This window comes from Ochotona princeps, chromosome 23, assembly GCF_030435755.1.
Source record: "Ochotona princeps isolate mOchPri1 chromosome 23, mOchPri1.hap1, whole genome shotgun sequence".
Classification (NCBI taxonomy): domain Eukaryota; kingdom Metazoa; phylum Chordata; class Mammalia; order Lagomorpha; family Ochotonidae; genus Ochotona; species Ochotona princeps.
In genome coordinates, this window is record NC_080854.1 from 4,539,367 (window position 1) to 4,552,005 (window position 12,639).

The 12,639-nt window shown below is 44.3% G+C and overlaps 1 protein-coding gene across 1 annotated transcript in view; it reads right to left on the minus strand.

The window, feature by feature from the left end:
- The window catches only part of NLN (neurolysin), an 85,378-nt gene that overhangs the window by 45,918 nt on the left and 26,821 nt on the right, over nucleotides 1-12,639 (minus strand). Inside the window, exons 2-3 of the mRNA XM_058680067.1 lie at nucleotides 9,832-10,091; nucleotides 1,615-1,763 (exon numbers count right to left, since the gene is read on the minus strand). Coding sequence (XP_058536050.1) covers nucleotides 1,615-1,763; nucleotides 9,832-10,091 — 409 coding nt within the window. The remainder of the gene's footprint in view (nucleotides 1-1,614; nucleotides 1,764-9,831; nucleotides 10,092-12,639) is intronic.

A 12,639-nucleotide genomic window follows, 5' to 3' on the forward strand; every position in this document is an offset into this window, starting at 1 on the left:
GACCGCACCCACCCTCTACCCTCCAGCCTGTGCTATTTTGCTCCTGGCATCCTGGGCTGATATGGATGCGCCCTGAGGCTTGGGTAAAGAAACAGCTGTGTGGTAGGCTCCCGCCTGCTTCCATTCTAGCCGCCTCTGCCTGAAATCCACAGGGGAGAGCTCAAGTCAGAACTGCCCAGCAGAAACTGTAAAGGGACATAAAATGATCGCCCCTCGCTCTGGCCCCTACATCTTCAGGTTAACACGGCAGGTCAATAAGCCACTGACCCTTCCAAGAGCCAAGAAAAGCACGGTAATTTTACCTTCCTACTTATTAACCCTAAGTGAAAAATACAGACACGAAATCACATTTTATATTTAATTTGGATAATATATTTCATTACTGCCCACACTGGTGGTATCCTGGGAATATGATGCTAGCTAGAGCACCCTCATTTTAGCAGAACATGTCTTAAATTGATGACTTTGTGTTAGTTCAAGATCCTGTTTGTGTTCCCGAGTGAAGGCTTTATGTGATACGTCTGGCCTATTCTAGCATTTTAGAGAAAAGCAAACAGACTAATTGGATTATATGTACTTTGGTCCTTTAGAAATACATGAAAACAAATTTACCATTTGTGCCCAGCTCTACCAGAAAATAATACTTACAATTCTGAAATTTATGAAATATTGGTTACATCAACAGAAGTACTTCTCAGGGAAGATTTCAAGGTAACTGGCTTCTCCTGCTGTGCCTCAGTGCCAACATGAACACAACTTTTTTGTTTAACTTGTATTTCCATATCTTAACAGACATCATAAAACCCCTAAAAATGTCAACACAATAACCCGTGTGCAGGAGAGTTAAATATTCCACTGGAAAGAAGAAAACTGATGGAACCAAATCTGAAACTACCTTTGATTGAAGAAGCCCTGAAATGACTCAGCTCAACCAGATGTATAAAGCTGGCGAGTGAGCCAGTGTCCCCCCAGCTCCTGTGGCGTCTCTTCCGAAGGACAGGCAGCAGTTTCTAAGTCCAAAATATGCTCAAAATTGTCAAGCGTGTCAGGGAAATCTAAAGACACACATCTTTGATTTATTGATAGTATCCCTAATAATCAGCTAAGACAAAACATCAATGTTTCAAACGAGAATTTAGAAATTCTCTGTGCGGGTCTCTCCCTTCCTCTCTTTGTACCTCTTTCAAATAAATAAAGAAAAAAAAATTTTTTTTTTCTTTACAAGAAAGAGATCCCTCGATGCCATCCTTCTACGTAAGTGCCAGCTGCAGGCCTGGCTGCCTCACTTACCATCCAGCTGCTGCCAGTGAGCTGCAGAGGATGGCTAAGGGCTTGGCTCCCCGCTGCCAAGACACCCTGATGGAGTCCCAGGCCTCCTCCTGGCCCGGCCCCAGCTGTTGAGGCCATTTTGAGAGTGAATTAGAAAAGAGAAGATCTTTCTCTTTTTCCCTTCTTCCCTCTCTAACTCTCCCATTTAAGTAAACATAAATATAATCATTGGAAAAAAAAAAAACCAGGAAATTCAAATACTTTCTATGGTTGGCCAACAGTTTTTAGTTTTTGTGTTTCAGAGTTTATTTTTTTCACTTTCAAGGGATTTCCAACAACATTTACCTGTAAGTGAGCGATTCTCTGAAACACATCTGCTCTCATGCTCATCTCAATATCGAAGCGGGAAAGTCTCTTGTCAGCTTCTGTACTTGCTGCCCGCACGTCTCTGTCAGGAGACACGTGCTGAGGAAAGTCTAGCATGGTTCTTTCCACTGTGGAGAGAAGAAAAACCATGAATATCAAAGCTCTTGTCAAATCAGGAAGCAGAAAGCTCTCGCCCAGGTGACAGACTCCACCCACGTAAGGGTTTCGGATTGTCTGTAAAGGTTTCTAAGGCTTTCCAGAAATCAGCTTCTAATGCAGACCTTGGCTGTTCGAGTCAGCATGGTTATGAACAAGAAGGATGTGAACTGAGCACTGATCAAAGCATGTTTTTTTAGGGTATAATAGGTAACCTGGAAAGTAGGAGATAAAGACAGCTTCTAGAAGCATCTGAAGATCTTGTCAGTGAACAAGACAGTGAGAGGCTGCTGGTACCCAGGGCCAGGACACAGGGTGCTGTGCCCAGAAGGCTAGACCCCAGAGGAGCGGGCCTAGCATGGAGCTGGATCACAGCCTGTAAGCGTGGGACTGGCAGAACCGCAAGATGTTTAAGAAACACGCACTTGGGCCTGACAGCGTGATGTTTTGCTTTTAATATAAATAAATAAATAATATAAATAAATAATCTTTAAAAATAAAAAAGGCACTGTGAACCGAAATAAAATCTTTTAAAAAAAAAAAAAAACACTAACAAACACAACTGTATAAAACTGCCAGAAATACCAGAATTACTCCAAGATGTGCATCTTTTATTTTAGAAATTTCATGAAATTAATTTCTTTTTCATTTATATGAAACGTAGAGAGACACAGAAGGATACAGACAGACAGAGATCTTGTATTCAATCGTGTATCCCCAAAGTGCTAGCAACAGCTCAGACTGGGCCAGGCCAAAGCCAGGAGCCCGGAAGCCAACCTAGAGCTCACGTGGGTGGCAGTGACACACGACCTGGGTCATAACCTCTGCCTCCTAGGATAGGATGCCAACTAGCAAGAAGATGGATTGGAAGTGGACTCAAATCAAGACTCAAATCAGGCATTCCTTAGTGGGTTGTAGGTATCCCAAACTCTCTTACATGCTGTACCAAACACTTGCCCCTCACAATGTGTGTGTGTGTATGTGTATTTATTTATTTATGAAGATTCATGTGTTATTTGCAAGTCAGAATTATGGAGGGAGAGAGAAAATCTTCCATTCACGGGTTCACTCTCCAGATGGCCGCCACAATGGCTGAGGCTGCGTAAGGCTAAAGCTAGGAACTTTGTCTCCCATGGGGAGGGCAGGAGCCCAGACACCTGAGTCATGGTCTGCTGCTTTTCCCAGGCATTAGCAGAAAGCTGGATTGAAGGCGGAGTAGCCAGAACACCAGCCAGAGCCTACACAGAATGTTGGTGTTGCAGATGGTAGTTTTATCCACTGTGCCACAATGCCAGCATTACAATGTGTGTGTATATATATATATATATATATAATTTTTTTTTTTTGAAAATAATATTAGAGAAGGCCTTTGGTCTAGTGGTGAAGTTGCTGGCTGAGACACCAGCCTCCCCTGTCAGAATGCCTGGGTGCAGCACCCAGCTGCAGCTCTGACTCCAGCCTCCTGCTAACGCAGACCCCGGGAGACAGGGATGGCTGCACTGAGTTCACACAGCAGCCCAAGCAGGCCTTGGGCGAGTGTACCAGTGCATGCATGGGAGTATCTCTTTTCTTTCTTCTCATTGTATCTCCGCCTTTTAAAAATAAAGACAAACTATTTCTTCTTAAATCAAATTAATCGTATTGATTTAATTTAGTATATAATATTATATCTGCTGGTTAAGGAAAGAATAGAACAGAAGGTCTACCATTCAATAATATAGCATTTAAGTGATATGGTTAACCATACAGTTACATTTCCTATTTACCTAAAATGACCTCAAAAATAGTAAGCAGAATTAAAATTGCTCAGAATTTAAATGAGTGGCATCAAATGCAGGGGCTTAATAGTAGAATAATATTTCCAAACAAACAATAATGCAGAAAACTATTTCCTTCCTTATATTGTCACAAGATTTGGAGTCAGACTTTTTTGCTGTCAAACTAGAAACTATAGCGGAAGTAGAACCATGCAACATGTACATGGAGTCCTGCTCCCCTGGTTTGGGCCTGGTCCGGATCCAACCACTGCGCCCATTTGGGCTCCCTGTCACCCCAGCTGTAGCCAGCTGTCTAGGTTGATTGTACCTAGGCCAGTGCTGAGTTGCTGAGAGAAAAGCAGCTAATAGCTGGTGGGCATTCTGGGTCTGGTTATTGCCAAATTTGTGTTAACTACACCAGTGTGCCAACACAGTGGCTATTTTTTTTTTAAGATGTGGGCATGTCAGCAGACAGGGTCTGGATGACAGGCCTCAAAACTCCATCTACGAGGGGAATCATAGGATCTGTGCTCTGACCGTGGAGTGCATATGTCAGGACTGGGTTTCCTCGGGTGCTGAAGCCTGTGCAGTGGACTGCATGCCCAGATGAGTCTTGGGGGACATGACATCCATCACTGAGGCCCGTGGAGGGGCAACTAGTACCATGGAGTGCAGAACAAACTGGACAGCTTTCCTGGCCAAGCTTTGACAGCAAGTCTCTGCGTAAATTGACTCTAAGGTTGACTGTGTCAGCCAACGAACCTTAGTAGGATTTTCTCATCCTTGGAGCAATAAAGACAATAGCATTTCAGAACTGGGAACACCACCTTAGCAGTGCCCTCAGAATATGCTCCACACTAGGGACCTTGGGATATCGGGTACCTGTACCCCATCCAAGGGGGCTGCCGGGAGCGTCCCTCTCCCCATTTTCCCAGATACATGAACAAAAGGAGTTCTTACCTACTTTCCTACATTCCTCACCCTCCTCACCCTAATCAGTGGTCCACACGAGCATGCATCCTTAACTATAAAATCAACAAAACTTATTAAAACTATAAAAAATAAAAAAAAGAGGCTTACTCTCTCTACTTCTGTCTTTAAGGTAAATAGTCAATCTTAGAAATAAAAGAAGAAAGGTGCCTGGCGCAATGACTCAGGGGCCAAAGTCCTTGCCTTGCGTCTGTCAGGATCCTATATGGGCGCTGTTTTCTGTCCCGGCTGCTCCACTTCCCATCCAGCTCCCTGCATGTGGCATGGGAAAGCAGTCGAGGACGGCCCAAAGCCTTGGGACTCTGCACCTGTGTGGGAGACCCGGAAGGGGCTCATGGCTCCTGGCTTACATTGGCGCAACACCGGCCGCTGCACCCACTTGGCGAATGAGTCAGTGGATGGAGGATCTTTATTTCTGTTTCTCCTTCTCTAATCTGCCTTTCCAACAAAAATGAATAAATCTTAAAAAGGAAGGAAGAAAGAAACCACCAACTATTCAACCAACCTGTTCCCCAAAGTAAAAATCTTTTTTTTGGTTTTTTTTTTTTTTTTTTTTTTTTTTTTTTTTATTATTATTTTTATTACAAAGTCAGATATACTGAGAGGAGGAGAGACAGAGAGGAAGTGGAGCTGCCGGGATTAGAACCAGCGGCCACATGGGATCAAGGCGAGGACCCTAGCCACCAGGCCACGCTGCCAAGCCCCTTTTGGTTTGTTTTTTAAGATTTATTTATTTTTATTGGAAAGCCAGATATACAGCGAGGAGGAGAGACAGAGAGGAAGATCTTCCGTCCGATGATTCATTCCTCAAGTGACCGCAATGGCTGTAGCTTAGCCAATCTGAAGCCAGGAGCCAGGAGCTTCTTCTGGGCCTCCCACACAGGTGCAGGGTCCCAAGGCTTTGGGCCATGCTCAATTGCTTTCCCAGGCCACAAGCAGGGAGCTGGATGGGAAGTGGAGCTGCTGGAATTAGAACCGGCGCCCATATGGGATCCCGGGGCGTTCAAGGTGAGGACTTTAGCCGCTAGACCATGGCGCCAGGCCCAAGTGGGACCTTTCCAATGAGATCCAACAGACCCTTTTGTTCAGGAGTTTAAACCCAAGAGCTCTACAAAGATTCAGTGGCTACTAAGGAAAATGAAGCCATTTGCAACAGTGGTAGAAACGAAGACAAATGCAAAGAGCAGAGAAAACCATCAAGTTTCTGCCAGTACAAAGGGTCAAGAAAACCTGCTGATGGGGCCCGTGGGGGCAGAGATAATAGGTCCCTAGGGCTGTGTTGGATTCCGGTCAGTGTGCATACACATGCTTATGTTGTCCAGTTTTGTGTTTATTTTATGTTCATACATAGCCTGGATACAAAGTCAGGGTTGTTGGGTCCTTTGCGGTGGCCTAGCAGCTAAAGTCCTCTCCTTGAATGTGCTGGGATCCCATGGGTGCTGGTTCTAGTCCCAGCAGCCCTGCTTTACATCCAGCTCCCTTGCTTGTGGCCTGGGAGGGCAGTGGAGGATGGTTCAAAGCCTTGGGTTCTTGCACTCACGTGGGAAACCAGGAAGAAGTTCCTGGCTCCTGGCTTCAGATTGGCTCAGTTCCAGCTGTTGCAGTCACTTGGGGAGTGAACCAGTGGACAGAAGATCTTCCTCTCTGTCTCTCCTCCTTTGTGTATATCTGACCTTGCAATAAAAATAAATAAATCTAAAAAAGACAGGGTTGCTTATTCTTAAATATTTGGTTCGAAGTAACTGTGTGAATCTTCATGCTTCATGACTCAAAAAGCCTAACAACGTAGGAGACATGGAAAATGGAAAAATCCCTAAAAGGAAAATAAAAATTAATTGTGGGGCTGGTACCATGCCTAGTAGGCTAAGCTTACAGCTAGGCCCCAGTATCCCATATGGGTGCTGGCTCCAGTCAGCTGTCCTACTTCCTGTCCAATTCTCTGTTTATGGCCTGGGAAAGCAGCAAAGGATGGGTCAAGTCCTTGGATCCCTACACCAATGTGGGAGACCTGGAGAAGCTCCTGGCTCCTGGCTTCCAAGTGGCTCAGCTCTCTGGTCACTGCAGCCATTTGGGGAGTGAACCAGTGCATGGAGGAGTTTCCTCCCTCTTTCTGTAACTCTGCAATTCAAGTAAAAATAAGATTTTAACTATTGTGATGGTTAAATTTCCATTTTCCCTTTGAGTTTGTTTTTTTTTTTAAGTTAACGTGAGAGGTAGAGACAGTCTCCCATGCAATAGCTTACTGTCTCTGGAAGGGAGTGCTTTGATGAGATTAACCTTTGCATTCATGAACTTGAAGTAAAGCAGATTGCCTTGTGTAATATGGGTGAGGCCACTTGATCCGTGGAGGGCCTGAGCAGAGCAGGAGGAGGCAGCAGACTCCAGCACACCGCCTCCAGGTTCCAGCTGACCACTGCTCTCCTGGCTCCAGCTGACTGGCCTTCCCAGGGGAAGCAGAGTGCCCTGTTCGCCTTCCTGGTCCTGCACACACACATCCACCAGGGTATCTTATGTATGGATTATATGAAGATGGGATTAAACGATAAGCTTACTTTGTTGCAAAACATTTTGAAATGCATGCATACAGATAGGCATGATATTAGTGTACACACATGAATATCCAATTGGTTCTACTTTTCTAGACTAGGGTAGGAAATCTTCTTCACCGGCCACAGAAAATCAACAATTGAAACATTAGCTTGCTATACATTTATTCTAATTCTAGTCTCACCTGCAGCTGCCTTAGCAAGGCCCGACTGAACGATACTGCGGGCCCTGTGTGGTCCTTGGGCCAGACGTTCCTCACTCTGCTCCACACAATCCTAACATAACCGTTATTATTAAAATGTATTCAATCCCAGACCTCAAGACATACTAGAGGCTAGTGGCCGTCAAAGCAGTCCGGTACTGGCACAGAGACAGAGACGATCAATGGAACAGAATAGAAACACCAGAATGGTGCCCATACATGTACAGCCAACTAATCTCTGACAAGAAAACTGAAAATAACCCAGGAGAAAAGCCTGGTCTCTTCAACACACGCTGTTGGGACAGCTGGACAGCAGCCTGCAGAAGTAAGAAGTAAGACCTGCACGTGTCACATTATACAAAACTCAGCTCTAAATGGATCAAGGAGCTAAATTTGCAAAAACTATTAGAGGAAAATATAGGAAGTACTCTCCTCCAGGATATAGGAATTGGGAAAGACTTCTTAGAAAAGACGCCAAAAGTACAGGCACTCAAAGCCAAATAAACCAATGGGACTACATCAAGCTGCGAAGCTTCTGTATAGCAAAGCAGACAATCCACAAAGCGAAGAAGCCACCAACAGAATGGGAGACAATGTTTGCACTCTACACAACTGATAGGGGACTAATATCCAGGATTTACAAAGAACTTCAGAAACTTAGGGACAGCAAAACAAACAACCCTGTGAAGAAATGAGCGAGGGCCCAGTGCCGTAGTCTAGTGGCTGAAGTCTTCGCCTTTCAGTCGCTGGGATCCCATATGGGTGTTGGTTCTAATCCCAGCGACCCTGTTTCTCATCCAGCTCCTTGCTTGTGGCCTGGGAAAGCAGTCGAGGATGGCCCAAAGCCTTGGGACCCTGCATCCACATGGGAGACCAGGAAGAGGCTCCTGGCTCCTGGCTTTGGATCAGCTCAGCTCCAACCACTGCGGCCACTTGGAGAGTGAACCAGCAGATGCAAGATCTTCCTTTCCGTCTCTCCTCCTCTCTGCATATCTGATTTTCCAATAAAAATAAATAAATCTTTAAAAAAAAGAAGAGAAAAGAAATGAATGAAGAAAACAAATAGATACTTTTCAAAAGAACAAATTCAAATGGCTCAGGCGCCCTAGCTGTCACGGAAATACAAATGAAAACCACATTGAGGTTCCACCTAACTCCAGTGAGACTGGCCTACATTCAGAACTCCACTAACAACACCTGCTGGTGTGGATGTGGGGAGAAAGGTACTCTGCTTCACTGTTGGTGGGAAAGTAGGCTAGTACAACCACTGTGGAGGTCAATATGGAGAGTGCTATGAGAACGGAGAACTGATCTGCCATGTACGCCAGCTCTCCCACTCCTGGGCATACATCCGAAGGAAATGAAAGCTGCATAAGAGAAAGGGATCTATAATTCTATACTTACAGCAGTACAATCTACAATAGCAAAGACATGGAAATAACCCAGCTGCCTGTCCAAAGAGGAGTGGATAAAGAAACTGCTACATCTACTCCATGGAATACTATTCAGCCATTAAAAAGAACTAATAATATACAGCCATTAAGAAGAAGTAATTCTACCATTTGCAAATGGTTCCAATTAGAGACCATTATGTTCAGTGAAATAAGTCCATCCCAAAAGGACAAATATCACACAACCTCTCTGACACAAGGTATCCTTCCTGTAAAATATAAGATCAATCACCCTTTCGTTGTTGCTAAATCTCATGGGTTTTGAAATTTTTGTTTTTATTTTCATTTCTTCAAAAAATATTTTTCTGATTAATTTCTTTACTCATAGGTCATAGAGTAGCATCGTTTTCTTCAAGAAAAAATATGGTCATTTAGCGCCGTATTATTTAATTTCATGTTGTTGTAAATTTCCTATTTTTCCTCCTGTTGTTGATTTTGTTTTATGGCTTTTCATGCAACATCAGGATACACTGAATTAGCAGAATGATGGGCTTCGAACTGTTTGTGAAGGGCTATACTACTGTAACAGCATGGGGGATCCGTGGGGGGAGGGGATTTAGTGAAGGGGTCAGGAAAATCCCAGAGTCTATGAAACTCAATCATAAAATAAAATAAAATATATTCCTTTCCTTCCGGTTTTCTTCTTGCATCTTTTTCTCACTAAATGCTGGTCTTAAACATGATTTGACAGTTGGATACTATTGTAGATGATGGATATTTCATAAATTATTGAGCCATTTTATTGGCTGACACTTTGGGATTGTTTCTCAGTCTCTGCTGTAAGAATGCGGCAGTCTTCTCTGTCTGATTATTTCCTTAAAATAAATGCCACCACTGTGCAATAAATAAGCCAGGAGAAGAACTTACATATGACTAAAATGCCCACCAGAAAGCCCTACCACGTAAGCGTACACTTTACAGTGTCTTTGTCAAATAACAAAAGTTAGCATCTTAATTCATTTAATTCTAAGCAATGAATTACCCCTGATGTAAAAATCAAACTCTTAGAAAACTGACTGTCAAAACAGGAAGCGCCCGATGGCTTTTAACGCCAGCAAAAGCAGAGAGGAGCATGCTCTGGCCTCCTACCCACCTATGTACTTCACCTCCACATCCGCCAGCACCTGCAGGCAGTTCTCGTAGGTGACTTCCTGCACATCCAGCATCCCGACAGCATCGTACACCTGCTTGGTCTGCACGATAAGCTCTTCGGTCCTTGTCTTAATCTGCTCTGGCGTGAGATCCCATCTTAAAACATTTCTGCCGACCGCAGCACAGGAGGAAACCGCCCGCAGAGGTGTCATCACGCCTCTCCCCAACGTCATTCTGAGTAAAACTCTGCAACCACCAACCCTAAAAAGAGTCAAAGAAGAGTGACGTTAGGGGTTTCAACTAAAGTCAAGGCACAAACACACACTGAAAATGAAAAAGAGCCTTTTGAAAAACCAAAAACAAAAAAATGCCAATCCTTGCAGGTGAATACATATACACAAAATGAAATGCTCTTGTAGCAGTATTTTCTAGTTGTAGCACAGTCATAGCTTTAATAAAAGTCATACCTTACAGACACCGACCTGTTTCATAATTATATAGTTTAGTAAAACAAAGTTAGGTGTTAAACCAGGAATATTTTCTTTTTTAATCTTTTCCATATACTAGCTATATATATACTTTCTCAAGTTCATTCCTATGTGTGGCAAATGGATAACAGGATAAGAACGCTGCCCGGAGATGTGTGCCCAGACAGGGGAGACCAGAGCAAAGGGCACCCAGGCTGCTGTCCCAGGCTGGGGCTGTCAACAACCCCAGCAGCAAGAATCCGAACAACGTGTGGGAGTTACCCCAAACCTGAAGTCTGCATCGAAGAAGGCTTAGACATGGAGGGCCTAGCGGATGAACAGCCCTGACGGTTAGGAAGCGCTCCACCGTATTCTCAAGACCACAGGAGAGCCACTGCAAGTTCTAATCGGGTGAGAAATGGCTGTACTGCAGAGAAATCAAAATCTACCGGGTTGAGAGATATGTAAAAGATCATTCTAGAAGGACACTCTTACTGTAAATGGGACATGTGATTAAAATACGTTAAATTAAGAAACAGGAAGGACTGTGGTGACTTACAGGTAAAGTGCCTTGTATCCCAAGTCTGGTCCTCATTTCAGCTTCCTGTTACTATGCATTTTGGGAGGCAGCCGGGGATGGTGGCTCACGTACTTGGGTCCCTATCTCTCCTAGGAGTTGTGGGCAGAATTTCAGGTTCTTGGCTTCTGCCTGGCCTAGCTCTCTGCCTGGGGAGCGAACCAACAGCCTGCAGAGCTCTGTCTCATTGTCTTTCAAATAAATGAACAAGAATGAAAAAGAAAAAAAAAAATACAAGGCATTCAGGAGGCAGAATCCATCTGGCATGGTACTGAACACACATGGGGGGAGCCTGAGACTCAAGGATCATGCCCCGGTGTCTGTCTTGGACACAGATGGATGGTGGCGCTGCTTGTAGAATACAGAAAGAGTAGGTTCCGTGGGGAAAAAAACAGAAACTCAGTTTTGGACACGCCAAGTCTGAAGCAGCTATGCACATGCAAGTGAAATTCACTAACATTAAATACCAACTCTACTTGGGAAGCCAGTGCTGTGGCATAGTATGTTAAGCCCCTGCCTGTGGTGCTGCAGTTCCAGGCATGTGTCTGTTCCAGTCCCGGCTGCGCCACTTCTGGTCTGGCTCCCTGCTTGTGGCCTGGGAAAGCAGCAAGGGATGGCCCAAAGCCTTGGACCTTTGTACCCATATGGGAGACCTGGAGAAGCTCCTTGCTACTGGCTTCAGGAATTAACTGGAAGATTATTTTTCTCTCTGTGTAACTCAGCCTTTCAAATGAAAAGAAAATAAATCTTTAAAAAAATATATTAGTAACTATACTCACAGGAGCAACTGAACTGGCCCAAAGAGTTTGCAGAGGAGAGAGGAGAAAAACCCTTAGACTCTAACCTTGATACAATCACTGAGGTCAGAGGAAAACAGGCCAAGGCGATTCCAGGAAGCTGTGAAAGCAAGCGGGGAAAGAAGGAGGGGCGCAGGAGAGAACCCAAGGCTGGCGAGTTGTCAGGGGAGACGGAAGTCTGGAATCCAGCAACAGGAACAGACGGCTGCCTCGGGCAAGGGCAAAGCCAGCGCAGTGGTGGCAGGGTGAAGTCAGGTCACCAGGTCTAGGAAGGTAGAAGACCTGGACAGGGTCCCTAAGTGGTTTTCTATCATTCGGGAAAATAAGGAGAGCTGAGGCAGTGTTCCGGGAAGACACGTATGTTGCAGCTAGGGAAGACCTAAAAAATGGCCATTTCAACTGTCTACACAATCATTGATGTCTCTCTAATGAGAAACAAAATTAGTGCTAGCTTACATTTAAGGCTGGCAGCCAAACTTAATAACATATTCTCATCTCCCTTTGAGTTATGCACTAATCAAGGGCAATGGCTTTTGTTCCAAAGCCGTACTACTGGTTACTACTGCTGTATTTATTTTATTGTGATTTAAAAACTTAGCTAATTCAATATATGCAAAATGAGACATCAGCTGTTTCTGAGATAGGTAAAAATATCTCACAAATACTTTTTTTAAGTTATAGTAATTTTATAAAGATTTCATTTTTATAGAGAGAAGTTATACAGTTATAAAAAGAAGGCGAGACAGAAAAAGAATCTTCCATCTGCTGGTTTACTCCCCAGATGACTGCTATGGCCAGAGCTGAGCTGATCTGAAGCCAGGAGCCTCTTCCAGGTCTCCCACGTGGTACAGGGGCTCAAGGATTAAAGCCATCTTTTGCTGTTTTCCCAGGCTATAAGCAGAGAGCTAGACAAAGTGGAGCAGCCGGGACTTGAACCTGCACCCCAATGTCATAGCTGGAAGCTCAGC